The sequence below is a fragment of the Volvox carteri genome (assembly GCF_000143455.1).
Source record: "Volvox carteri f. nagariensis unplaced genomic scaffold VOLCAscaffold_14, whole genome shotgun sequence".
NCBI lineage: Eukaryota > Viridiplantae > Chlorophyta > Chlorophyceae > Chlamydomonadales > Volvocaceae > Volvox > Volvox carteri.
The window spans coordinates 1,599,867-1,627,780 of record NW_003307557.1 but is presented as its reverse complement, the minus strand read 5'-3'; the positions used below and the strand labels follow the sequence as shown (position 1 = coordinate 1,627,780).

Here is a 27,914-nt window from a genome sequence, read left to right as displayed (position 1 = left end):
GCTGCTTACGCATGTGCACGCACATGACGCATACACTCTGAAGTCGGATGTGGTGAATGAATTAGGGTGCCCCTCTAGCAGGGGAGAGCAGGGAACTGCCTCGGGAAAGGGGGCCGCTGGTGAAGCTATACCACCATGTAACAACATACATGACGTTTCAATATCAGCTGAAGCAGCACCCCCCCCATCCCTACCCCCACCAGAAAGCTGCAGAGCCAACATCAACTTCAAAGGCATTCTTCTTTGCAAAATATTGTACAAGGTAGTTTGGTATATGCAGGCATAGACGTCTAGTGCCTTTTGCAATCTGTGCTCGTCGAGTTGGTTCATGTTCATGAACTTCTGAGTTTTATTATACAGCATGTGCATACGCATGCTTGCTATTATCCCAGTCCCGCCTGTATTTGATGGTTGGAATCAGGTGGGCTCAGGCCCATCATGTTGCCAGCCGCGTATGTAGCAGGTGGGCTGCGGGTCCTGTCCTGGTTCTGTTCAATCATAAAGAGGTTAGAAGAGGGGCCAGGGAAGGTTCCGCAGGCCCTTCCGTTACGCGTATTTAATGTGGCACGCTATTGTAAAGCACTCTTTGGCACGTTAAGGAGGCCTTGACCATGGGGATGTGTCCGGACTTTTAAACTGTACCAGCTTCCAGGCAATGCCCAAGCATTCCAATTAACGTGTTCATTATTATTACAGCAATCTGGTTTGACGTCTGATTTCACCATGATGAATACAATCACACTCAGCACTCAGCCGGTGGGATCCCCCTAACCGGGTTTTCGCAACTCGTCGTACGTGTGCAGCTAGCGGTTCAAATCATGCCGCCGCGGGGAACACAGATAGGCCACCACAACACCCAGAGGAAAGCCGACTCGGGAATTGTTAGACCGGTCCCATGCCTGTCCTTTTTCCGAACACGGTCTGCCTTGCTTTGCAGCAAACTGCATTTGTTGTCAGAAGCACCTTTTTTGTTACGCTGGTAAACAAAGGTGCCACAGGAAGCAGGCGGGGCCCCTGTCTGCTGTGGGTTAGGTCGCCGTCTCGGCAGGCCGCCTCATGGTCAGGACACGCACAGGACGCACAGCAGGTGCGCCACAAGCCGCACCGCCACAAACCCTCACATGCGCTAGAGGACAGAAGACAGATCATTAAGATCCACGACGGCCCAGCCAAGGGCGGGCCCACAATGCTCCATACTTCCCCAAGACCCATACTTCAAAAGCCCAACCCAGCCCAGCCCAGCCCAGCCCAGCCCAAGCAGCACATGAGCATTCGCAGCCGAGAGGTCATACCCGGCCCTAGTCCGCACACATGCGTCTACCCTTATATATCGCCGTCACTACTGCTACTACTACTACTACTACTACTGCTTTTAGCCTTCACGTCCCGCGAAACATCTCCACACAACCATCACAAAGTCTTTGCTGACAGACAGACAGACAAACAAGTCCTTTCTGACGCAGGAAAAGAAACGCACATACATACATGAACATACGCACACGGGCTTTCCCCCCAATGCCCTGCAGCCCCCATGCATCCGCATTGGTTCACGTCGGCATTGCTCCAAAAATCTACAAAGTCTGCCTGTCTACCGCATCCTAAGCTACTGCCTGAGCGCATGCTAAGCTATAGGTTGGACGCTTTGCATGCTCACCGGCCGGGATTGCTTGTACCGAGGGTGCTTACCGAGGGTGAAAGTTAACCCCATAACAGGCAAGTTCTCATACGCACGCCATGTCCACAAGGCTCCTCCCAAGCACCTGTCAAGGCTACACCGCAGAGCCCATCGGTGCCCGGATACCTCCCACCCTTCCCCCCATCCCCACCACAAACACTACATGTAACCTTTTACGGCGGAGAACTCCCTGTGCGCTATCATGTGTACAGCCCCCTCACCCGCCCGGATAGGACAGCCTCGGCAGGGCACATTTCTATGTCTTTCTGTGCAGTTTTTTGTCACCAAACTCCCACCCGCGGTAAAAACGTAAAGAACCGCCGTCATATCAAGACCAACATCTTATCATCCACTTCACTATCCTACGCCGCTCACAACCCCGCACGCCGGCCTTCGCACCCCCAACCCCCAACCAGCCACACAAACCTTTCCCCAGTCCCAGGCCCACAGCCACCGCGTCCCGCTTTCCGGCCCTCTCACTCAACCGCACCCAGCCGCCTATTAATCCGAAAGCTGTGTGAGCAAGGCCACGCCGCGCATGATCCAGTGGCTTGCAGGCATATCGGTGGGCAGCTTGACAAACATGACAAAGTTTGTGGAGTGGCCCGTCGTGGCTAGCACGCCGCGCCGGTCTGCAGTGCGATACAACGGGCAGTCATAGTGCAGGTAGTCGTGGCGCTGATCCGCTGGACGAGGTCGTAGCCACATCACCGGCGCCGGCACAAACAGCACCTTGGGCTGGCTCTCACACAGACGCTGGACTTGCGGGCTCCAGCCACAACCTTCTAGGAACATGCCGTGCACGTAAACGCCCTCCGAAGGTGGTTGCCGGTAGGCCGCAGGATCCATGCCCAGCGTCTCAAAGCCAAAGCCGACAGTGTCGATAGGCACGCGGCGTTTGCGTGCGTAATTCTGGAGCGAGGCTGTGAGGAAGGACTGCACGAAGAAGAAGCCCGGCAGCCAGAAACTCGAGGGCGGGCCCTTGGACGCCCAGGAGGTGAACATGTCCAGCCGCGCGTACAGGTCATCCAAGTAGGAGCCCAGCGGCTTGAGGGAGGGATAGGAACGCCTCTTCCACAACTCCGGTACCTGAGACAAGTGGCGGCAGAGGGGAAGTTGAAGGTGCAGAAGGCGACGGTGAGCTCAGTGGGGCCCGGTGATATGGTGGGCTGGGCTGCATATGGTAGGAAGCTTGGTGCGCCAAGTCGGCCATGCCTGCCGCCAGGACGCAAAAGGTCATAGGACGGCCGTCTGGAAGTGTCTTGTGTCACTCAGCCTGAGTCCCTGCCCGCCCCTCTAAACCTACACAGTAGCCCCCTTACACAGTGCCTCCCATCTCTTCTTCTTCAGCCACACGCACCCCCAGTCGAAACGACAGCCGCGGCCGGCCGCGGCTTTGCAGCCCGCACCTGGTTGATAGCAATCGAGCTGAACGCCGCCTCCAATTCCGCGGACATGACCAACAAGCCCTGAATCGCCAACCGGATGTTGACCAGAGACTCATGCAGCACCGCCAACAATTTGTTGAAACGGCTGCACTCCTGCACCAATACCGTGTTCATGCTCTCCTCATACTTGACCGGCCAGCGCCGCTGAATAGACTCCACGTCAAACTGCGGCGGAAGCCGTGCCAGGCACTCCGCCACCACCGCCGCCACGCGATCCTCCGCCGAGCCGCTTCCACCGCCGCCACCGCCGGCGGCAGCGCCAGTCATGGCCAGCAGCGACGCGAACATGGCGGCGGTGTCGTTCTGGTCCTTGGCGATGTCCGCATTTTCATGGAGACCGAAAGCCTCCGGTAGTGGGATGATAGGCAGTGTGTCAATGTAGGCCAGGTAGGAGGCGCGGTCGCCTTCCGGCGGCGCGTAGTAGAGTCCGGAGGCGGAGAGCTTGTAGTCCTCATAGGTAATGATGTCCGGACAGTAGCACCGCTCCAGGACCGTGTTAAGCAACAGGCGGTCCTTGTCGTCAGTGACGCGGCCGCCGTAGTTGCACTCGCCGGTCACGTAGCGCAACGCGGCGAAGGGCGGTAGTGCGCCTGCGGGTGACTCATCCAGGAACATCTTGAGCTGCCGCACGCTGATACGTTGGTCGCCGTCGTCAAAGCCTGACAAGAAGTGAGGGCGGGAACAAGGATGGCGAGATCAGGTGAGGGGAGCAGGGCAGGGCAGGGCAGGGCAGGGCAGGGCAGGGCAGGGCAGGGCAGGGCAGGGCAGGGCAGGGCAGGGCAGGGCAGGGCAGGGCAGGGCAGGGCAGCGTACAGAAGCAGAAACGTGGTCATAAAACTCGAGCGCGGAACCACCGAGGCAGGAAGGCGTCGCCACCGATGCCCTCTTCTTACCGTAGGGAATGTTCCAGCCTAGCGGCCCGAACTTTCGCCGCTCCTGCACCAGTGCATGGAAGAACACCAGCCCAAACAGCAGCTTTTTGAAAGGCCCCGGCTTGGCGCATGCTTCGAAAAACTCCTTGTCTTGGCAAACGGGTTCGATCATGTAAGACCGGCGCATGTTGGCCTTGATGCCCTTGGGCGGCTCGTTGGTCATCTTGACGCCGTTCTGCAAGATGTTGACTGGGAACTTGGGGCTGGGGTAGGACGTCATCCACAGTCGGAACTCCGAGTGCGTGTTCTCGGGCTGCAGCTCCTCGCAGATCTTGTCCAGTGTGGGCATCCAAGACGGAGCCAGGTGGCAGTTCTGCAGCACCACCCAGCAACCCGACTTGGCGCCCTCCGCAATCATGGCCGAAGCCTTGGGTCCCTGGCCCTGCCCCAGCGAGATCGCCATCAGCCGGCTGGCCATGTTCCGCTCCCCGGCGAACTGCAGCAGCGCCGCGGTAGGGTCGGAACCGGGCGACAATACAAAGATGAGAGGTGTCGTGGGCGCCGAATCCGCGTAGCAGGCCGCCAAGTCAAACGGTGGCGGCTCCACGTACTTCTGGCCCAGGTTAGCCTCCACGAAGTCCTGCACCGCCGGTACCACTTTGTCGGGCCGCACGCAGCGCAGGATGAGCAGCTTACGGAACGTGTCCAGGGAGTTGTAGATGCCCGGCAGTGTGGTACGGTGCGGCTCGGAGGAGTCGTACAGCGGCCGCCAGGCGGCGGGGTCGGCGGAGAAGGTGTCAATGAGGCCCATGAAAGTGGGCAGCCGGTCCAGGCGGCACAACTCCCGCCAGCCGCGGTCAACGAGCCAGTCAGGCGCGGGGTTAGCGCGTGGGTCGCCGCCGCCGCCCAGACCGCCGGTGAGCAGGAACATGTACTCCTCCGGATCGACGCGGCCCTTGGTCTCCAGGATGCGCGTGCACAGCAGGAAGGCGAAGAGCAGCTTGTCCTTCTCGAACAGGGACCTGCGGGGAGGGGACGGCGCGTGGCGAGTGATGTTAAGGAGGGCGCAGGAGGGAGACGGCGTAGGGTAAAAAATTGCAAAGGCGGGCGGGAAGCAGGATGCTTTTGCCCGGCAGTTTGGTGTGAACGGCGGCATCCGTTATTAATTAGGAAGCTGTTTACGATTTTTGCGTTATTCAAGTGGGCTGTGTTTTGGATGGGGTTGGTGTGGGTGATGGTGCAGTTGCCATGCGCGGCTGGGGCACAGGGATTGTTGTTTGCACGCAAGGCTTTTGTACCTTTGCAGCCTTCGGCACAAAGAGGATCATACGGTCACTACCTGCGTATAAAATTCAAGCCTAGTGACTAAAAAGCCGCTGTAATCCCTGGACGCACCTACAGACGTTGCGGTAGAGGGAGTAGGTGAAATGATCGTAGATGTTCTCCAGCCGTTGACTCAGCACCGGACTCGGCTGCGCAAGGGAACGACGGAAGGGGGTTGGAAAGCGCGCAGCAGAGCGGTGTACATTGGGGGAACATAAGGGAGGCATTCGACACAGTAATCACACAGCAGCCTCAAAAGGGTGTGTGGGGTTGCGCACGTTTCCGAAGCACTTGCGACATCTCCAGGTCTCCCAAGGACTTCCTGGCGTCATAGCGCCGTAAGGGCGCCACACCCCACGCACCTCCGCCGCGTGCATGGACGCCACGAACAAGTTGACGAACCAGGGCAGCGAGTACTGGTACATGGGGTCAATGGCCGCTAGGTCGGAGATGCAGAAGAACAGGATGGAGGTGTAGTCGCCGCAGGGCTTGTAGCCGGTGCGCGCCATGTCAATTTCACGTTCCGTCACCTCAGCGGCACGCTGCTTTTCCTGGATGTCATTGCCCAGCGTCTTGGCCTGCACGGATCCGTGGACAATAGGTGCACACTATGGTAAGGAGCCGGTGCCGGCGCCAAGCTGAGGGGCCCAGGGTGAGGGGCCCAGGGTGGGTCCACGTGGAGAAGTTAGATAGGGGGTTAATAAGGAAGTAATAAACGAAGAAGAACAGAAACCGAAACCAGAACTAAAACGCGAGCCGTTAGGTTTGGAGGGAACGAATGGCAGTGGCCGCGGCGGCTTTCCCGACGGCATAGCCTATTCCTCCTCCTCTAATTCATCTCCTCCTGCTCATCATTAACATCATCATCATCATCAACATCCGCCAAAGCCGCGCACACCTGCGTGATGATGGAGATGGCTGTCTCATCCTCCAGAATGTTACCAGTGCTGTTGGACAGCACCTCCAGGATGCGATCCTCAATCTCCGCCAGCCGCCGGGTGTTCTCCGCGCCCTGCAGCACCAACTGCGCCTTCTGCTCCTCCAGATCGGGGCGCTCCGTGGCCACCGCCACACCCAGCAGCTGATCCGCCAGACCCGCCGGCGTGATCATGAAGTTGAGCAGCGTCACCTTGACCGACACCTCGGGCAGGTAGTGCGGGTTACGCAACTTGGTGGTGATGTAGAACCTGGGCGGGTGGGCGCGTGGGGGGTTGGGTGGGATGCAGGCAGAAGGCCAAGAAAGGGCGGTGAAGGGCGGGAGGGTTGTTTCGGGAAGCAGAACAATGGGAGGACGCGAGGGAGGCGCAGGTGGGACCTGGTATCTATCTGTGTTACCAATAGTAACAAAATTTGTGATAGCGTTCTGATGTAGGCAACTGAGCGGCAAAGGTTTTCATCTTCTTACCAGCAGGTTTTGGTTGCCGCAACCATGGCGACGCGGACGCAGAAAGGCCATTCCGGCTACCGACGCGATACACTATTAGGTGCCCGATGCGACAAAGCCCGGAGCTAGACGGCCCATGCAGCAAAATCCCGCCCCACCCCACCCCACTCCAGTCTCGCAACCTTAGTTCTGCAACCCGAGCCGTTCCTCGCACCTGAAATCGGCGCTGTACTCGATAGTGGCGTCACCCAGCCGGATGCACGTGACGCCCATAGACTTGAACGTCTGTTTGAGCAGAAGTGGCTCCAGGGAGGGATCCAGCTCCTCACCCACGTTCTCCAGCAGCACCGGCAGCCCGAACTGGATGGCGTTCTCCAGCACGCGAAGGTACTCGCCACCCTCGGACAGCTTGATCACCTGCGGCGCAGCAGCCGCACCCAGCCCCAGCCCCAATCAACCACTCATATCATCACGGTGGTACAGCTCTATGGCTACAAACAGCCTTGCACTCAGCACTCAGCACAAAAACTCAAGCCGCCGCCCATCCGTCCCAGTGCCATAACAGTACACTAGCACCTTGCTACCCCTCTCCATGCATGTGTGTACCCTCAGCATCACCGGGGCTCAACTCGTGGGTTGGCTGGGAACACTGACTGCTTTGAAAGCCCACCTGTAGCTTGCGCTCCTTCTCCAGGTTCTTGACCCACTTGTTAGCCTGGCCCTGAGGATCGATCATGAGCGGCCAGCGCCGCGCGTGCGCCACAATGATACCGTTCTCGATGGAGAAGGAATCGTTGGGCAGCCCGGCGATGAGCCACTCGCGGGTGCGCACCGGGTCGCCCAGCGCGGCGGCCAGACTGAAGCGTGGCGTGTACGGAATGCCCGCGGACCTGCAGCAGCAGGGAAGGGCGGGGGTGGCGACACAAGCACGTGAAGTCAAGCAGTATATGGGATGATATGCCGCGGAGGTGTTCTCAAAGGCAGGCCCCTAAACCACCTATCGCGCGCGCGGCCCTGACCTACCGGACCATATCCAGGAAGCTCTCGATGATGGTCTGCCGGAAGGACGCCGTGAAGGCGCCGCAGTAGGCGATGATGCCCGCAGCCACCAGCATGTCGCCCGTAAGTGCTACCGCTGCGTCCTTGAGTGCCTGCGCGGATTCTGTCCACCGGACTTTCTCGCCACCCAGGCCGCCAATCAGCTTCTCGGCGCGCTCCAGCTTGACGCTGTGGAGCGCACGCAAGGAGAGGAGCAGAGTGGTTGCGGAGTGCGGAGTAGTGAGGTCAGTGGAGGGAGCCAACAGCAGACCATGCTGCCGACCCGGGGTGCAGACCCTGCCGTCGGCCGTAATCACGTTTCCCTTCCTTGGCCGAATGCAATCCCTATTACCATGCAGCATGTTGAATTAGCACACACGGAGGTGAACAGCAGGTTACACGCAGAGCATGTAGCCATGCAGCCAGGCTGTGCCGGCGGAGCATCTCTTCTTCGTCTCACCTGCAAAGCGTCACCTCCTGCTCCAGCCGCTCCTTCTTCTTGGTGTTAGTGCGCAGGTCGCTCTCCATGGCCGCCAGCTTTGCACGCAGGTCCGCCAGCTCCTGCTGCTTAGCGCGAAGTCCCACCTGCGGAGAGCGCGTTGTGATGGAACATGGGACGAAACGGGTTTGGCAGAGCTAGAAGCAACTGTGCGGGAACCGGGAAAGAAACCTGAGCGCCCAAGGTCTGATGCGTGTCTCGTGGCGGAAAAGCAGGTGGGTAAAAGGCCAACCAGCACTGCAGAAAGCTAGCAGCAGCACTTTCCTATCGAACCATCCACAGGGATGGCACCACATCAGCGCTATCATTAAAGCCCTGCAGCCACACATGCCAGCAATGCCACCCACCATGACCTCCTCGTACTGCGCCTCCGCTTCGGCCAGCTTGGCCTTCTTGGGCGCCACCACCTTGGCTACCTTGTCATAGCTGCTCATGGCGTGCACCCACTTGCACATGCCCTCGGCCGCAGGCGAGGCATTGCGCGCGGCGGCGGGCGTGAAGGCGTCGTTCTTGATAAAGCGCTCGCGGATTTCAGAGATGATGCGTGGCGGGATGTTGTCCTTGTCGTAGAGCTTGAGTCGCTGCAAAAAGTCCTTATCGTTCATGAGTCCCACTGAAGGCTTCCAGTAGTCGAGCACCATCTTGCCGCTCTCGTCCTTGACTTTGGCGGGCTTGACGTCCAGGATGACGCATACGGCCTGAGGGAAGGCACGCGGGAGAAACGCATATGGGTAAGAGAGAAGGTGGATCAGTAGCATGTGGAGGCGTCCATGTACGTTGGCGTGCAAGCGTGCATTGAGCACGTGTGTGTGACCATGTGCATATGAGCATGCGCACGTGCGAGCGCGCTTTAACGATATGCCTTCGTGTGCGTGTGCCAGACCCCGAGCCAAACCGATGGGACGGGAGGAGGACAGGAACAGAGTGGACCGGACTGTAACTCATGGCCGCGTTAGCACCTAAGCCTATGCAGCATGACACACCTCCAGCACAAGCTTGATGATGTTGGGCGGGTTGCCCAGCTTCTTGATATAGTTGATGTCCTTCTCATCGATTGTATCCAGGGCCGCAAGGGCTTCGTTCAAGATAGGAAGGGCCTGGGCGACGCAGGAAGGGGGAGTTGCGGGCCGGCGGGGTTGCACCACAGTGACGGCATTGGCAGCTACACAGCTCAGCACCTTAGCAAGTTGTATGCCTTGCACCGGCATTGTCCTGGGTCTCTAAAGCCCGTGCGGGAAGGTGGATCGTCTGCAATTACCACTCCACAATACTAAAAATTACCACTCCCTGCTTACAGCCACCCGCATCCTCTGGCGGCGGCCCAACATTCCTACCTCAGCCAGATCTGCCTCGCACTCGTCTTTGATAGCCTTGGCTGCGTCGGCCTTCTCCTGCGCCTTGGCCTCCTCGCCCTTTACGATGAGCGCCTGCGGAGAAGGCGCGGTGGAGACAGCAAAAAGATAGGTCAGGAAAGAAAGCCAAGGGGCCGCAAAGGAAGCATAGGAGGATGCTGAATTGAAGACTAACATAGAAAGGCAACCGAGCAGACGCCCCGCAGCAGCAGAGCAGCTTGCTGGGCCTGCAGGTCATGAACCACCGACTCGACTCGCACATCATGCCAGCCCAAATCAGTAAGCCCAAACCAGCACGAACCCAACCGCGACTCCGACCACCGCCTCCGACGACTCCATGGATGGATGGATTATTGCGCCCGCACCCACCTTGGGCTCCACCACTTCTGCCTTCTCCCTGGCAATGACGCCCATGAGGCTCTCCACCTCCTCCACCGTTCGCACCAGCTGCGGCTGCAGCGCCTGCAGCTCCGCCTGCATGCCCGCCACCTGCTCTGCACTGCTCTCCAGCTTCTGTAGACCCACGCTGTAGCGCGAGTGTGCCTTGCGGTTGGCGGCGCGCTTCTGGTCCAGCAACGTTCTGAAAAGCAGGGACAGGATAGGAAAGCAGATAAGAGAATGTTCGTGCTGCGTAACCTGAGATATGGAGAGTTTCAGAAAGGTACAAGTTGGAAAGGAAGACAGAATTAAGCAAGGAAAAAAGATGCGGACACGGCTGCAAGGCGGGCACCTCGGCTGCCAGTCCGTCCCAGTCCTCGTCTTCTGGACTGGAAAAAACCTCCTGTGCCCTGGAGCCCTAAACACCCCCGAGCAACCAACCAGCAGGTAACGGTATACCGTACCTAAAGGTATTGATGAGCTCGAGGTACGAGGTGGGCGTTACGTAGTTGTGCCGGCCTAGCTGGGTTCTGCAAGCGGGCCGTGGATGGGCGCAAGACAGCCAGAAAGACGTTAATAAGCTATCATACCGTGGTAAACAGGCAGCGAGGCAGGGGGCTAGGCAGGGAGGCACGCAAGCAGGCAAACAGGCCAAAGTGAGCAGCACGGGCGCTGCGTCTGTCTCAAGCCGCTGGCCCTTCAGAGGGCTGGAGGCCCTTACTTGAAGTCCTCGCTGGCGGTGCGGATCTTGGAATGGAAGGCCTGGCAGAGCTGCACCAGCTGCGTGCGGGTTCCCTCGTCCAGCTCCATCTCCCGTAGAAACTTGAAGGCCACGGCCTCCAGTGCATCGCGGGGCCACGTGCGAAACCTGCAAGCAGGGATGGCGGTGTTGTAAGAGAGGGTGTGTATGTGTATGTATGTCCAAGGTGGGTTGGGTGCAAAGCGGGACTGGGGAGCTCCGGCTGTGCATGTGTGGTGATGAGGGCGGCAGCAAATGTAGCGCTGCATCGGCAGTAAATGGATCGCTGCAGGACGTGCTACGGAGTGGACAAAAGACACAGAGAAAATAAGGGCTAAGGCTGCCGCATAATGCGGAACACCCGGCGGCAGGCCCCTACTGCCCCTATAGCTTTCAACCCCCGTGTGGTGTCCTCCGTTGTCCACGGCCGCCACGCCACCCCACCCCGCGCTACGGATTACCCACCAGTCAATGGTGCAGCAGTTGACGATGGAGGGGTTGGCACGTAGGCGCTCGCGGAATGCGTCGCCGATGGGGCTGAAGCACAGCACTACGTGCAGGTTGCGGCGGCAGGTCTCCACAAAGTAGCCCCACAGCTCCAGGGGTGTCTCCAGCCCCCGCTTGGCGGCACGAGGCCGCACCGCCTCCATGATCTGGCAGTAGTGGAGTGAGTATAGGCGGGTCGGTGGGTCGGGGATGCGGGCGGTGTGGTGGCGCAAGGGGCTGCTCCCTTAGCATTCGGCATATAACGGACTTGTGACATGGAGGGAGGAGAGGACAGAGAACTAGCAGAACTGACAGAAAAGCATTTCACCAAAAGAATACACTTTCCTAAAGCAAGCATTCTTGCGGTGTCAAGAATCACTGCTTCGTTCACTTTCTCACCTGCATTCGCTCGTCCTGCGCGAACATGTTGGGCACCTCGCCGCTGTTGAGGATGTTGTTGATATCCTCCAGGAAAGATTCGTCCTTGATCTGCGTGTCGCTGAACAGGAACACCACCGACTTCATCTCCGCGCCGGCGCGGCGCAACACCTTCTTGAGGTCCTCCCGCCACTCGGTGCGACCGTAGCTTTTGGCGATCTCCACCTGAAGAACCTCCATGCCGCAGATGAAGCCTGCTAGCCGCGTCAGGCTCTGCCGCCCGCTGCCGCCGACGCCCACCAGCAACATGTTGCCGCCTGTGCTCCCGCGGAGTAAAACACAGCGGATTAGAGCAAGGCGAAAAAGCTGACATCCGTGCAAATATGCAGGGCTAATCCCGTGATCAGTCGGATATCTTCTCGATGAGCGGGGCCTTTTTTAATGAAAGTGTTGAAATATCTGTTGCAGCTGCGAGCGACAAGGAAAATCGCTAGGACGCGTGAGCAAGTGCCAACCCTAAACACAGGAACGCCCACGCATGGCCCTGCCACGCCCCATCTAAACTGTTGCTAGGCGGAAGGACAACAGCGGGAAAGACGTGTGCCCTCCACAACCCTCAGTATGCGCCTCCGGCCCCCTTCCACCCAGCCCCCACCAACCTGGCTGCTTGAGCAGGCGGCAGATGCGGCTGACGTGCTCCACAGCGAAGAGGAACATGGCCAGGTTCATGGGGCGCTTGGAGGTCCCGTTGTGGTCCATCAGGTACTCCTCCATCGTCGTGACCAGGCCGGCCTGGTGATATCACGATAACAATGGAAAGGATAAGGTCAACATACGGCTGCCGTCAACACAACAACTCGCAACAACAGTGAAGCAGTGCGAGAGCCGGAGAGCGCCAATAGCAAACTGAGTGGGAAAAAAGGAATAGGGTACTCACGCCCTCCGATCGGCAAAAACCGTTACGCCTGGCAGGGCGTTTCAGGCTTTCAAATCCTAAAGCTATGTTCTTGGTCATGTTCACGGCCCTGACCCCACACTCACCACGTCCGGCACCTCGGCGTACTTGCGCAAGGACGGCTCGGCCTCATTAGTGTCCGCATAGTCTCCGAAGAAGCAGCGCCGCATGTCCTGCAGCACGCGATTGTCTCTATATTGTTTATGTGGACTATAATATACAGTCGTCGTTGACCACCATATTGGTCAGCGAGTTCGCTTGTTCAGCAGCGAGTTCGATAGCAAAAGAAAGGAAACTTTGGGTCGCCATATTGGTTGCCAAGCCGCCAGTCGGACTTGCTGCGACCCGATCTCCGCCAACCCGATTTTCTACGCACTTGCTTAACACGACGCACCTCATGTGTGATGGGCCGGCCGCTACGCCTATCCTCCTCCGACAGCAGCCCTTCCATCAGGCTGTCAAAGCCCACGTCCAGGTGGCAGGCCACCGTGGTCTTGACCTGGCCAATCAGCCACTCCCGGTCCGCGTCGTCCACCAGGCGGTCGTAAAACACTCGGAACACCTCATGCACCCACAGCCGGCGATACAACGAAGCAGCTTGCTGCGAATTCAGCAGCTCGTTCAGCGGGTCGGTGGGCTGCGACAGACTTTCCCGAGGCAGCATCATCACGCCCTAAACGAAGGAGGAAAGGAGGAGGGAGGAAAAGAAAGGTGGAGGGAGGGAAGCAGATCGGGAGGGAGGACAGCCTAGGGGGCAGATGCATTGCGGCATGTGAGCTGGAACTGAGCGGCGGCTCTGACGTGTACTCTGGCATGTTCCACATAGCAAGGCCACTGGCTCCAGCTGCAGCAGTCCTGGCTACTACATGATGACATGCATGTACCCGCCGGGCAAAATAGTGTTTTTCACGATGCCAGCAAACCACACATCATGTGATCTGTCTGCGCATCCAATACTCCAATCCATCGGCGCATATGAATCTGTTTCTGTTGGCCTGGGTGTTGGGCAGAGAGTGTCTCGCTCCTATAGCTTGCCGCACTGTGCCGTCACCACGCACGCGTACCTGCACCACGCGCGCAAAGTCGCGCAGGTTGAAGACGTAGTGGCTCTTGGTGGGTGTGGGCAGCAGCTTGGACATGGACTGGCTGTACACCTCCAGCGTAGCGTTGATAAGCCCGGTGGACAGCAATGCCACTTGGTGTGGGAAGCCCTTGGTGGTAAGGTGCCAGTCCAGAATGGTGCGGAAGATGTGCACCAGGGAGTCCTCAGCAACCTGCGGTTCGGCAGGAGGAATGGCAGGAGGCATGGCACCCAAAGGACCGTAAGGAAGAAGAATGGGAGGACTGTTAACAGAGACTGGCGCCAAGGATGCGGTGGGTGCATCAGAGGCCATAGATGTTGCTTATTATGTGCGCGTATCCGCGTACCCGATATTGCGTCAGAGTTACAAGTGGACGACAGAAGGCGACAATATCCCAACAGGACCTTTCCCAAATCCCACCACCAACAGCACCGGCAGGAGCACCAACGTCATTGTCGCGCACCTGCGACAGCGCCAGCACGTTGAAGTGGCGCAGGAAGCGGTTGGTGACGAAGGTGCGACCGCCGCCAGGCGGGCCCATGGCCGCCACCAACTGCACGTCGATGAGTGTACGGAATTGGTTGTCGCGGCCGTACCATCCGCCCTGGTCGGTGGCCTGGCGCAGCAGTTCGATGGGCGGCTGGGCGCCGTAGGTCTCTTTCGCGGGCATGTTCAAGTCGTCCACAAACAGCACGGCCCTGCGGGGCGTGGGCGGAAGGACGGAAGACGAGCTGAGACTGGGCGGTGCATTCGCGGGGATTCCGTAAGGCGGCCCCAGTTACACGTCCTTGCAGCACTGGGCCTCAATGTTGCTAACTTCAGCAGGTAAGCGCCCTGTGACTACAGACGACTGATAGTGTGAAGTCCGCAGCAGTGTGGCTCCAACAACGCCCTCCTTTACCCTTCAGCCTTAAGCCCCCCTAACCCTCTCTTGGCCCTCACTCCAATGGCATTCCGATACTCCAGCCGACCCTTCCCTTTACCCAGCCCTACCTGCGCCCCATGGGCGGTCCATACACGCCCTTCCGCCGCTTGTCCAGCCTGCCATCCACCTGATCCTGCGCCATGTTGGCGGTTGTGCGCGCGGAAAAGGTGACAAAGATGGGCGTCCACTTGTCCTTGGGCAGGCCCCACACCAGGTGTCTGTTGATGTAGGTGGACTTGCCGGTGCCGGTAGGCCCCACCATCAGCAGCGGCTGGTTGTTTTGAAGCGCCATGTCCAGCAGGAAGGTGTACCTGCGGGTAGGTGCATGCATGCATGGATGCATGGATGGATGGATGGATGGATGGGTGGTTGATAATTAGGGATGGATGGACTGGTTGGCTGGCGAGCTGACCAGTGGATCGGGAAACCTGGAAGCTCAGCCCAGCCTCGGACAGAACGGTATGTCCAGAATCAACGGAGCTACATGTCGATACAAAACTCATGTCGGGTTTTCGAGTTCTGAGCTGGTTACGCTTCTGTGGTAGGTGTACAGCTCACGCGCATGAGGCGTACAGGCACCCATTCAGACCAATGTAAGCCCGAAATCAAGTTCAAATGTGGTGTAACCGCCTATCTCTAGACTACAACTGCTACACAAACCCTAGGCCCAGCGCCGACCAATGGCCCAGCCCCGAGCACAATGAGGTGTCCCTACACGACAGCCGTGACCGCGGCGCCACCAGCCCCACCTCGCGGAGTCTTTGGTGGGAATGATAATATCCGCAAACTGCGCATCCGGCGGGATAGAAAGGTCGGGGATGGTGTCCGTCCAAAGCTGCCAGCTGCCGGGCACCAGGCCGCGGCCACTGCTGCGCTTCTGTAGCGCGTAGTCGAACACGGTGGCGCCGCCGTCGGGCGGCGGCGGTGGGATGGACATGTGGACTTTGTGTGTCGTATTGACGTAATCCTGAGGGGACAGAAGATGGAATGGGAAACGAAGGGTGCAGAAGGGTGCAACGGGCGGTCGTGTAAACGTGCTTAGGGGCTGTGGCTAGAGGGGCAGGACGTCATGGAGCGGGAATAATGAAATAAGATTGCACAGGAAGCGCACAAAGATTATTGAAAATCCGAGGCGGCAATCAAGCGGCACCCTCCGATGGTCGGAGGCAGGGGATGAGAGCCCAGGGCACCGGCAATCGCACAAGCTTTTGAATCATTCGGGCTGACCCGCATAGCTTAGCGGCCCTATCCTGCATCCCCACCATGGCGGGGCGACCATCTTTGGGGCACGCATAGCCAAAAACGCAACAAGCCGGACAACCGCATGAATCCACAATCATCAAGGACCAAGCACACAGGCCGATGTCCTGTGGCGTGACGTGCTGGAGGGCGAAGCGCCACATGCTCTCACCAGGTAGCCATCGGGCACCATGCCGGACAACATGCTGCGCAGGAAGCTGTCGAACTTGCGGCGGCTCTCGCCATCGCCAGTGCAGCCCACCGACCATACCAACGCAAACAGGAACGCCGCCTCCACCAGAATGATCTTGGTGTTGTCATCATACGAGTAGCCCGGCGGCACGTCCTCCTCGTTGCTCGACTGCCGTGCCGAAGGCTTGCTCTCTATCCCCTCCTCACCCTCGCCTTCGGCTGCACCGCTGGCGGTCCCACGACCGCCCTCCGGCGACGAACCATCACCAGTGGCGGAAGCCGCCGCCGGCTTCTCCGCCTCCGCCGCGGCGCCGGCCTTATCAGCGACGGGCGCGTTGGGGTTGACGGTGGGTCCAAAGTCCTCAGCGAGGAGCGCGGCCATGAGGCGCATGGTGGTGCGTGCAAGGCCAATGTCCTCCGTGGGGCTGATCTCCTTGGCGTCACGGCGCACGAACCTGCAGGCCAGGCGACATTCACACATTCACTACATAACCCCCTTCCTTGGGACCCTCACTTAGCTTGCCACGTCTGGGCCTCTTGGACCATCGTGGCAATGTCCGGCAATGTACATCATATAATATACATGAACAATATGAATGACGTCCGCTTCTCCCCGTACAACACGGCTGGCGCGCAGCAGGAGGAGCAAGCAACGGCGCGACCGCTGGCTGGATAACCCGCCGCACATGTTCATGCCCATGCATTAGCGAACAAGCTACTTAGGCTGGCCACCAAGCACCTTACGACGGGCTGGCACACAGGAAACGCAGCCCGAGCCGCTTCCCCTGCCATCCCTATCCCTAGCAAATGACGGCGTGAGGCCATTACGACGTGGCGGCCCAGCCATTGCGCCAGCGGCGCACCACACCCACAGTAATGGTGGAGGCGCTGGAGCAAGTATAGAGCGGCCGGCGGGCCCACGGGCGCCTTCGACCGCACGCAGCTTTTACTTCGCAGCAGCAATCGCGATAGCAGCAGTAGCAGCCGCAGCAGCAGGTCACGATCCTAGTTGTCTGCGGCGCACCTTAGGCACGGTGGCATGAGCCAGTCGAAGAGCAGCTCCAAGTGGCGGCGGACCTTGGGCCCTAGGCAGCGCGGCAAGGTGGCCAGCCAGCTGGTGAGCAGCGGGTTCCATCCCAGCTGGTGCGGCTCCAGGTACACCATGCCGCAGCGAGACACGGTGGCGGGGGAGGCGACGGCCAGGTCGCCCACCTGGATCACAGACAAGAAGAAGGGCATAGCCACGGAGCCATCGGGTTAGGGTGAGGTGCACGTGGGGAGAAAAGGCACGCGGAATTAAAGAAAATCTCGGTTCTGCAATTCCAGTCCCCAGGTGACCAGGTGCTATACAGTACAGGTTCCTGCAGTTCGGTTGGATCGTTCGTTCTTCCGTTAATGCTTTTCAGGTCAATCTTTGCGTTTGCGGCCCTTCCGCTGGCCGGCAGGCACCTCACCTCGAAAATCATGGACATGGTGCTGCTCATCTGGATGATCTCGCTGTTTGGCAGGCACAGCTTCTTGTTGTCGTCCAGCACCGTGTTCATGTTCTCGATCCAAATGGCGTCCACGGGGCCGTCCAGCACCAGCCACTTGCGGTCTTCGGATGGGTCGGCAGCCAGGGACCTGATGGGCCAACCGTCGAGGCGGTTAAGGACGGGGAAGAAGGAAAACCTCCGCCGACGCAGCAGCTAAGAAAGCGAAGGAAAGCCCGCATAGGCACACAGCGTCGCGCCGCGCGGCGCAGCCCGCCCTGCCAGTAAACGCACATAACCGTTGACTTTCAGCTTCTTCCTTCTAACCCAGAACGCCCACACACACAAACCTTCTGCCTGTGGACAACAACCTCAGCAATCTTTTCGGCTTCATTCTTGACTCCAAACATATATCACAGCTGCTGGCAGCATCACATCGCTATGTTATTGTTTTTCTCTCCATATAGGTCAGTTACTACTTCACGTGTTCTAGCCACTATGTGCTCTTTGGAGTAAGCACTACCCCCTTCCCTAAGTCCCAACACGCGCATCGCACCTGAATGCCACAGCCAGCACGCCGTCCTTCCACTCCTGGGTCGCTCTGTCCGTCTCGCCGTATAGCTGCCCCATGGTGACGCTCTTGGGGTTGATGGTGCGCAGCTGCACCCGGTTGTACAGCGCGCCGGTGATTCCGCGCTCATGAAGGTCGGTCAGCGCGCCAGCCAGCACCTTGAGTGAGGCGGTCTTGCCGCTGAAGGGCTGACCCACAGTCATGAGGCCGTGACGTACGACAACCATCTCGTACAGCTGGATGGTCTTCATCAGGAAGTACTGCGTTGGCTGCAGGTTGTGGAGTGCGCACTGGCGCTTCATGGCGTCCATGAGGTGGCCGTAGTCGGGCTCGGGCAGTACCACGCCTGCGGAAATATAGGGATTGGAGAGGGGTGAGGATAAAGGGAGTAAGGGAGCCGAGAGAAGGAGGCAGGACGGAAGATCTGGGTTAGGCGGGATGGAGGACAGATGCTTGGGGAGCAAGAATGCAGGAAAAAGAGCGGAATGCAAAGAGTGCAATCCATGGCTGTAGTCCAATTCAACCATTGCCCATTGCCCAGGCAGCTCCGGCCACGCGCAGCGCATTTACCTGGGAAGAGATCCGACACAATGCCGTTGAACAACGGCACGTCGTGGCTGAGGAACTTGCACAGGTTGACGTCAATGATGGAGCGAAGCATCAGCACGTACTCGTCCGAGTCGGGAAAGCGCCGCTTCAAATTGCCAGCGGCACGCAGCACTGCCATCACAGCGCGCATGCCTGCAGGGATGTCGGTGCCCAAGGAAATAAAGGCGGAGAATTCGGATGAAACAATCTCTCACACATATGCAAAGCGCGCACATCGCGGAATCCTCCACGCACTCTGAAAGGCACGCCTCCACTCGCTAAAAACGCCCACACGCCCGAGCCGCCTAATCCGAACCGCCCAAGTCCCCAACTAAGCCTCCCAACCCAAGCAGAAGCATCCCACGGTCGTCACGTACCGTAATCGTAGTGATCCTGGCTAGACAGCTGTTCGGAGCAGAGCTTGTATGTGGCTACAATCTTGCGGGCGCACTCGCGAGCCTGCAGGTAGCCGTTGCTGTAGAGCATGATCTCCGAGATGAGCGCGTAGTCTGGAACCATCATAGCCACCGTGCGGAACAGCGCCTATTGGGACGAGGGGGAAGAAGGTGCGAAGGTGCGGAAAAGGCCGGGCTTGAGGCTGGCGGAGAGGAGGAAAACCGGCTGGGCGAGGGCCAGTAGCATGGCAGGACGGAATGCCGGCTGCCGTGAGGGAGCAGTAAGACAACAGGCAGGTAACGACGTGGGTACAGCATGGTTTTCGCTGCGTGTGTCATGTGAACTTGCGTGCACATGCGTGTGTGTAAAGGCACAACGATGCTTCCTGGTGCTGAATGGTGTGATAAATCGTAGAAATGACAATGTTCAAATGGCCCAGAAGCCTCCCACTCTGTATCAATATCTGCTATCTACAACGATGCTTCCTGTTTGAAAACTTGATGCGTTAAAGCAACTTAAGCGTTCCTCTTTTCGCACCTTGAGGTTGTCCGGCAGCTCAGATCGGCCTGCATATCCGGGATTCATGGTGATGAACACGTTGCAGGTGGGCCGCAGCGGCAGCTCACTGCCCTCGAAAAAGAACGACTTGACGCGCTGCTTCACCGCCAGCTGGATTTCCAACACCTGAATGCGATCATTAGGGCACCACAGCACAGCACACACACCACGCTCACTGGCGTCGAATGTACAGGTATGAAGAGAATTAGCATTTGTTCCGGCGCCGCTGTACCGCTGCCCCGGAATTCATTCCACTTCCACAACTCCCGGATCATCAAAGCTGCGTAAGAATCTGATGTACTTCTACTCCACGGCCGAGCACCTCGTCTAGCATCTGGCCCTTTCCATCGTCTGTCCTGTTCTCTTCCATCGGCTTTTCCCCAGTCATCTTTCCCTTCTCCCCACCTGCTGAGCCACCACGGACAGCACCTCCAGGTCGATGCGGTTAAACTCATCGAAGCAAGCCCAGGCACCGCTGCTGGCCAGACCCTTAAAGAACTTGGCCATGGTCTGCAAGCGCGTGGTGTATACAAGGCATTGGAAAGTAGGCATTCTGGCGGGTCGACGCTCAGGTAGACAGGCGAGGGTGCAATGCGCAGGACTTGCGTGACGGCAAGGCGGGGCTGCTGCCATGACCGCTGTCCACGGACTTGCAGTCATGCGTGGGTTTTAAGATCCCCGTGGGTACATAGAACGTTTAAATATACAGGGGTGGTTACGTGTGTATTTGTAACATACCTGATAGTCCAGGGTATCGGAGCAGTTGAACACGACGCACTGGCGCGCCAACGCCTTGGCCAGATCCTTCGTCGTCTCAGTCTTGCCCGTGCCGGCGGGCCTGCGAGTGTTTGACGTGAACATTACTTCGAAGACCATCGGGCATGTGTTTTGTGGATGTGCGTTACCTTATCCGCCGTGACATTAATGACATCAGAGAAAACGCGCGTGATGAACGCACGTGGATCCAAATTTGCCGCTATCCTGGGCCCTCTGCCATCCTTATCCCCCAAATCTCTATCCTACTCTTTCCTATCGGTATTCTGTGCCCGACGACCCTCAGCCGCAATCCTGACCGCTCTGCAACCCTCCTTCCTAAACGACCGCTGCGTTCCACAGCAGCAAACCCACCGTACGTCCCCTTTCTCTTACCCCTCCGGAGCACCGCCCAGGTTCAAGTGGATGGCGCTGATGAGCGTGCGATAGCAGCGGTCCGTCAGCGGTGTCACCACCAGGCGCATGCTGTTACCCAGGTACTCATAGCCATACTCCACCTCGGCATTCATCATGCGCACCATGATGGTCCCCTCATCCTCCTCGGTAGCCTGGGAGGGCTTCTTGATCTGCATGGAAACACCAGATTACCGCAGCAGCAAATATTACTGCTTTTCGACATGTCTATCATTAAGAGAACGGGGACGAGAAGGAGCAGTAGCAGCAGCAGGAGGAGGGAAGGAGGGAAGAGACTGGGAAGGGACTAAACGCCGAGAAGAAAGGAAAAGATGAAACTGAGTGAAAGAGGAGATGGCACTTACCTCCCAGTACATCCTCAGTTGGCTGAGCCAGCTGAAGTGGTTGGGGTCGCCCGCCACGCCCTTCTCTGCAGCCAGCGCTACCACCACGTCGCGCGCGTGCACGTCCATGACCACCAGCGCGCTCAGCGTGGCGCGGTTGAGCTTGGACAGCTCGCCGCGCACCAGCGACACGATGTTGCCCAGCTGCGCGGTGTTGCGCTCCGCACACGCGTGGAGTGCGCCGGGCGAGGGACTAGTGATGGCCTCCACAACCTCCTGCTCGGCCGGGGTGAAAGCGGGGTAAGGGCTGTTGAAGCACCCGGCCCCGTGACCAGTTACAGCAGCAACAGCGGCCATCAAGACCGTGTCGTAAGAGAAAGGGACCCATTTAGTGCTGGTACCTTGGTTAGCCACCTGACTTCTTGCCCAACTAGGGAGCAGTTAACCCAGTTTTCCCTGCACCAAACAAGGAAACCGCCTCTGGGTTCCTGGCTTCTGGGACCCTGGGCCCCCAGCCCACACCCGTGAACCAGCTCACCCTGGTCCAGTAAATGGCAGTGACCACAAGCACCACCTGCCCTGGCCACTCCAGTACCCAGCGCTCGCGCGGCACCGTGGGATAACTTCGCACACCGCGGCGGGACACCTCCTGCACGGACTCCACCATGCCTGCCTCCACCTGCGCCAACGTGGACAGCACAGGCGGAGGTGACAAACGTCGCAGGGATAGGCGTACGCAGCGGGATGCGTGATGATGCCGACGTCCAACACATCACGTACACAACACCCGCGTGCACGGGTGGGGGACACGGCGGCTGCGGCCTAAGGAGCAGCAATAGTAGACAGCCGAGGACTTGGTTGGCCCAACTGTCAGCATTCCAGAGGCTTTCCGGGATTCATAGCAGTCCCCAGCTCTCTCAAGTCGCACCTGCACAAGCCACTTCTCGACGCTGCCGTTGGCGTCACCCGGCTTGATCTTGGTCTTGAGCGGCACCACCTCACCCTCACAGCTGATCATGCCCGTGATGTCCACTGCGCCGTTCTCGAAGCGCAGCTTGTCGATACCTTCGAAACACTTTTTGAGGTGGGGCTGCACGCGAGTGGGATCCTTGGTCTCCGACAAAATCTGCAACAGCGCATCGCCGCAACGACACGTGGGATGTTGGGCCACGATCCATGACATAGGTTTGGCGGACAGGACGTGCTATCCTAGCTCAGGTATGGCTCGGCTGGTGCTTAAGGCGTGGCGAGAAAAGCGCTTGCCCCTGCACTATCCTGCCTTTCCGACCCCTGGCCAGCTCTGTCCGGCAGGGCATATCCGCGCTGTGCCAGGCGGGTTGGACTACGGCCTATCTGCGCTGGCCTGGGCCCCTTGCACGTTCCGTGCCTGCCTACCTCCAGCATCTCGTCGTTGGAAAGGAAGAAGAAGCGTGGGAAGGCCAGGCGCTTAAGCTCAAGGTACGCCGCCAGGCCCTTCTGGATCTCCTCCAGCAAACGGTTGGCTTCCTGCGGTTGGCCAGGACGGGAGAGGTTGAAGGTGGAGTATGGGAGGAAGGGTATAGAAGGATGGAGAAGAGACCAGCCGTGCAAGAGGCGTAACGGTAACGACGAAGAGATGATGAGGGGACGCCGTGGTGCACTAACAAAGCAAGCGAGCTGAACTTTATCGAGACATGAACCCACACACTTCACATCTTGTGAGCCCACCCACATGTGCTCATTCCCCAACCATTGACACCAGGCACCCATCTTCTCCCGCAGCGTGGCTGGCTGTCCGGCTCTGTAGTAGCAGGCCGCTAAAAAGGCCTCTCGAGATGCTGGTGAAGCGCTTTGCGCATATTTGTAGTTGTTCAAGGTGCCGTATTGTGTACCAGCTACTACAGGCTCCCACCTGCAGCGACAGCAACTTGTCGCGCTCCTCCGCCACGGTTGTGCACGCAGGCGACTGGGACGTTGACTCCATCAACTCGCGCCACGACTGCGGAGCAGGTCAAGGTAAGGAGGCAACCAATGTAGCAACCGCAATTTCCAGAGCCCCTGCTCAAAATGCCATGCCTGGCAGAGCTGACAAGTGCGTGTGTGGTCCACCATAAGCACACGATCCCTGCCATCAGGGCGCGCTCTCACCCGGGGCCCCAACCCCGCCCACGCCTCCTGTCCACCGGTGCTCAGTCCTGGCCCACCGGTGCCCACCGGTAGGCAGCGCTTACCTGATCGACGATCTGGAACTTCTCGCCCTCCTCAGGCATCTGCTTGAGGATGTCTGGCGAGCTGAAAATGGGCTCCAGGTACTGCCAGGTGGCTTGGCAGGTCAACCAATTGTCCAGCATGTCCTAAACAGGGACGAAAGAAAACCACGTTCACGCGGCGCCGAATGCACGTGCAATGACTGGCATGCAGCGCGGCACGCAGCGGGAGATGGAGAAAGATGTGGGTTCCTTAAGCACTGTCGGCGCAGACCTTCGGTGATGAGGTGGATCTCGTTCCACAACGATCCAATTACGAAGGGAAATTGACTTTTCTTACCTAGGTTTTTCTATCTGGAAATTTCCTTCGGGGGCTTATACAGGGGCGCGATGACCCAGGGACAACCAAAAGGGCCAGCAAGCCCGCACACCCCGCGCACCTGCAGCGTCGTGAGCATAGACTCCCATTTGTTGGCCTGCGCCTCAAGCGGCTTGATGTACGGAGAAGCGCGCATGGCCTGTGTTTTGACGATCTGGTCGTCCAACAGGGCTTGGATCTCGTCTGTACCGCCCAAAATGAAGGTGCCTCTGTGGAATTGGACACGGAAAAGAGAGATCTGATCAGGCGAAGCGTTTCCTGCAACAATCCTGCGGGATGACTCATGGCTTAGCAGAGGATCACAAATTCCCTACGTGCGAAAACCCCGCCACTGTGCATCGTCCAGAGCGAGCCCCGTCTGAGACACTTGAACGAATGACACGGGGGAATGACACGCAGTGGGGTGCGGTTGGCCGTACACTCGACTTATCCGCTCGCACAAAGCTCCGGGTGAAAGAAACCACACTCACGTGTCCTTGTACTCGATGCAGCGGAACTCCACGCCCTTCCAGTCCTTCTCCATCTTCTCCAGAACCTTCTCCAGACTGTACTCCTTGGAAGCCACGCCGCTGATCGACTGTGGAGGGCGTGGCAGGTTCGAGTGAACGGCAGCAGCGACAATAGCAGTGTGAGCGATGCAGCAGCGGGCGTTAGGGTGCAGTAACAGCAACAGCACCGGAGATGCAGCAGCAAACCAGAGGCACAGCAAGTAGTAAGATCTACCGATGTCCGTTGAGCGGGTCAACAGCATTTTGCTTCCATGACGGGACAGGATGGTATGAAATCCTCCACGGCATACGAGCCAGCCAGCCCATGGAGTGCTGCAACAGCGACCCAAAGAGTAGAGCAGTGCACTGTGGTGCACCCCGCGTAGAGACCCCAAGGAAACCCGAACCGACCTGGCCACCCATCCAACCCAACCATATCCACCTACGCACCGAGATGGCCTCGTACTTGTCCAGAGCGTTGTACTGCAGCATCATGCGCACAGAGAAGGGCGCGTAGCCGATGCCGTTGTCGTTCGGCGGCACGTCCGCATCGATGAGTTTGAAGATCTGTTCCCAGTGTCGTGTCTTGAGAGCCGGGTTGGCCAGCTCCTCCACCAGCGGCAGGATCTGTTTGAAGTCGTCGATGAGCTCCTTGAGCCGGACTACAACCTGCATGCCCACACCGGATTCCGCACCCGGGAGCACACATGATGCACTTTGAAGGGAACATCACTATACAGGCCGCATCGCTACACAAGGGCCATCGCTATTAGTAACTAAGGGCGCCACAGGAGCATGACAGATGGCGGCCTGTATGGCAGAGGCACAGGATGCCGAATCCATGAAAGCCAGGTGCGTCCAGGTGCGTGTGCACGGATGCGTGTTTATGCACGGATTGAGGGCTGAAAGCTCAGGGAACACAGGCCAAGCAAAAGCAACTAGTGACTGAAAGTTAGTCTGCCGCGACAGGCTTACATAACAGGACCGCAACCTTTTCCCCCACACCAGCCAGTGCCACACACGCACACAGTCCATGGCCTCCCGGCTTTGACGGACAACCCCGCGTTCGTGCGGAACTTGTAACCCACACACCCAGCCGCCCGACCGACCGCACCTGGTCCTCCTTGGCCGCTTTGCCCATCTTGTAGGCGCGTTGCGCGTACTCCTCCACCTCGGACCGAATCACCTCGATGGACATCTGCGACACGCCGTTCTCGTCCAGGATGGGATCCTCCGTCCAGTTGTGGCTCTTCTCCATGAAGTCGTACAGACTCTTCCACAGCTGGTACTTGGCATTGGCCTCCTTCTCCACGGCGGCCAGGTCAGGGAAGCCGTCGGGCTCTAGCTCGAACAGCATCTGCGTTTCCAGCCGCCAAAAGGGGAGTTTCCAATAATGAGGAGAATATACCCGGGTGGCCCGGGAGTGGAGCGAAGGGTTTAAACTGGCGAAGTCAAGAGAGGGGGGAGGTGGTATCGACTGCGGCGGCACTCGTCAGAAGCCTCAAGGAAAGGAGCTTGTGGGTCCTAGAGGGACCCCTTCGGATTCCTACGGACGACTTGCGTGTCGCGTACGCCTCCGACTCGTCGCCGTGCTATATACTTGCTGAAAAGAAGCTCCCCCTCCAATCAGCACACTGACCTGGTACTCCTTGTATGTGTCGCATGCGGTGGACAAGTCGCGCAGCTGCGATAGCACGGACTCCAGGTCCACCAGCACGGATTCCGCGTCGGCGTCGGGGTTGATGTAGTCGCCTGGTGGTGTTAATGTAGGATTTAACGGTCGCGGCGTTGGTTAGGAATCAGGCATCGAGCACAGAGAGGTAGAGAACGCAGATCAGCAGGGATGGCGGCTTGGCCGCAGTGATGGTGGTCGTCTCGGTCATAGCAGCCGTGACATTTGTAAGAATGGAACATGACAATACACCAGAAGTCATGACAGCAAACAGCACGTGTGTTGGGGGACTCCTTGCCACGGTGGCTGCGACTGTGGGTGCGAGAAATGCGCGATGTGGAAAGTGCGTCCCACAATGCACATGCATGGCGTTGGCGCCAGTGGCGTTGGTGCCTGTGTGCAGCGCAAGGAGCAGAGGATACAGACGCATGACAACTAGAAGCCCAACCCCCAAGCAGGAGCCTTGGCCGCAGCTATTCCTCACCCTTGTTGAGTGAGGCCATGATGTTGGCCAGATCCTCGTGGGTTCGGGCGATATTGGAGGCCAGTGAATCCATCTGGTTTGACTTATGGTCCGCCATGAACTCCTTGCCGGCGGTCAGCTCTGACACAAACGTGTTGGCCGCATCGCGCAGGTCGTCGTGCTTCACGGCGTCGGTCGTGGAGATCTACGTGTGCGACCCGGATCGCGGATCACGGCACGGTGCAGCGTTGAGGAAGGAGGGTGGAGGTTGGAAATAAGCACCAAGCAGCACCTCAGGATAACAGCATGATGCACGGTGCAAATACACGGCGCGCCAAAGACATTACGGGAAAGTTGAGCAGCGCACGGCAAAGTTTGGAACCTAGTGCGGTGTCCGGCATTTGGAGGCCTGGACTGGTGCAAGGGGGGCCCGCAGTGTAGGCGGCTTGAGACTCCTTGCCAGACGGCCAGAAGCCGCGTATGGGAGCTGTCACCTTTGTGAGGGGGCGCCCCCACACCTGCTGAGGGTTTCTCAACCGCTTACCTTTTGCTCGTACGCAGCTAGCATGTCGTACATGTCGTCCACTTGCGCGGCCTGTGCCAACACCTGCTTTTTGCTTTCCACCTGCTTGGCGTGCATAACCTGATAGGCCATGAACTCGTCCAGCGCGGTGGGTCGGGCCTGGGGTGCAAGGAAAATAGCGTTTTTAAGGAGCTCAGCAGGGCAGCTGTACGGATGAGAACTTAACGTGTTGGGAGACGTAAATTATAAGCAAGAGTCAGGCAAGGCTGGAGCACGGCGAGAAAGGAATACGGAAGACGCAGCGCCCAGTTCCACCTCACCTGCAGCAGCGCAATCCGCGTGTTGACGTCCTCCAATACTGTCAGGCAGAACTCGCGGGCCATTGTGAGCAACAGGCCCTTGATGCGCTCCAGTGTGGTGAGCGTGATGGGCATCAGGTCGTTGCGCAGGCTCTTGCTGTCCACATACAGGCAGCCCACCACCTGTAACACGTGCCAACAGGTAGAGCCGGTGGGTGTGTGGGGCTTCCAAACAACAACGCACCGCGGATCCGGATTATACACATAGAAACATGGGTGATACGAGGAAGAAAAGATCAGACCCTGACGGAGCAGGTGGGCGAGCTCAATGACTGCTGGGGTCTGTTTCTCCTCTTGACTTGTCTACTAGGTGGGACTGATGTCCCCTGGTTCTTAGGGTGCCTAAAAAAAGGCACGGGCTAGGTCACACCTGCTGCCCAGCACGTTACGGTAGGTGTTTAGGTGTCCCTTTGGTTTGCTCCATCGTGGAAATGCTGCTATGAGATTCCGCAGCCAGGGTTTCGGTTTGAAGGATTTTTCACACTTACGTTGAAAATCTTCATTCGGTCCAGTTCGTTACGCCACTCGCGCTGGCGATGCATGTCGCGACGGATTTCGCGCAGGCTCTTAGGCTTGCTGGAATACGCCTCGAAGCTCCATGTACGGCCAAAGTCATACACCATGCGATACGCCTCGAAGAGCTGCATGCAGAGTGCGAAACACCCCGAAATGTCAAATAGTCAGTGACGTGTGGAATCACCGATCTTCGTGCGAAGTCGCTAATCATTTGGCATGGCGCAATACTTACCCACATTATAGCGTTGGTTGGCCGAGGCTCGGCAC

The 27,914-nt window shown here is 58.4% G+C and overlaps 1 protein-coding gene across 1 annotated transcript; it reads right to left on the bottom strand.

Moving 5' to 3' along the window:
• Positions 1-1,086: 1,086 nt before the first annotated feature.
• On the bottom strand, positions 1,087-24,804 carry VOLCADRAFT_74236 (dynein heavy chain 8). The gene is made up of 45 exons (XM_002949396.1): positions 24,565-24,804; positions 24,097-24,203; positions 23,688-23,835; positions 23,272-23,394; positions 22,953-23,039; positions 22,457-22,567; positions 21,990-22,187; positions 21,600-21,740; positions 21,083-21,337; positions 20,700-20,860; positions 20,289-20,388; positions 19,956-20,060; positions 19,530-19,676; positions 18,974-19,139; positions 18,579-18,749; positions 17,994-18,354; positions 17,420-17,588; positions 16,990-17,177; positions 16,312-16,420; positions 15,891-16,122; positions 15,284-15,476; positions 14,603-14,845; positions 14,073-14,307; positions 13,568-13,801; positions 12,948-13,128; positions 12,617-12,717; positions 12,232-12,364; positions 11,594-11,889; positions 11,174-11,361; positions 10,691-10,837; positions 10,434-10,499; positions 9,961-10,171; positions 9,574-9,666; positions 9,223-9,336; positions 8,587-8,937; positions 8,201-8,325; positions 7,726-7,929; positions 7,373-7,592; positions 6,917-7,119; positions 6,217-6,505; positions 5,681-5,896; positions 5,391-5,467; positions 4,017-5,017; positions 3,085-3,782; positions 1,087-2,764 (listed from the first exon to the last, which is right to left on the bottom strand). Exons 1-45 carry the CDS (start codon positions 24,787-24,789, stop codon positions 2,177-2,179), a joined length of 9,711 nt encoding a protein of 3,236 aa, XP_002949442.1. The 5' UTR covers positions 24,790-24,804; the 3' UTR covers positions 1,087-2,176.
• Positions 24,805-27,914: the final 3,110 nt, after the last annotated feature.

What these genes read in the sequence shown, in the direction of transcription:
- VOLCADRAFT_74236 (XM_002949396.1), bottom strand. Translation starts at nt 24,789, where the DNA reads ATGCAGGTTGTAGTCCGGCTCAAGGAGCTCATCGACGACTTCAAACAG. An exon ending in TGTGTCGGATCTCTTCCCAG is followed by an intron (nt 18,355 to 18,578) that starts GTAAATGCGCTG and finishes ATATTTCCGCAG; the next exon opens with GCGTGGTACTGCCCGAGCCC. An exon ending in TCATCAAGCTTGTGCTGGAG is followed by an intron (nt 8,938 to 9,222) that starts GTGTGTCATGCT and finishes GCCTTCCCTCAG; the next exon opens with GCCGTATGCGTCATCCTGGA.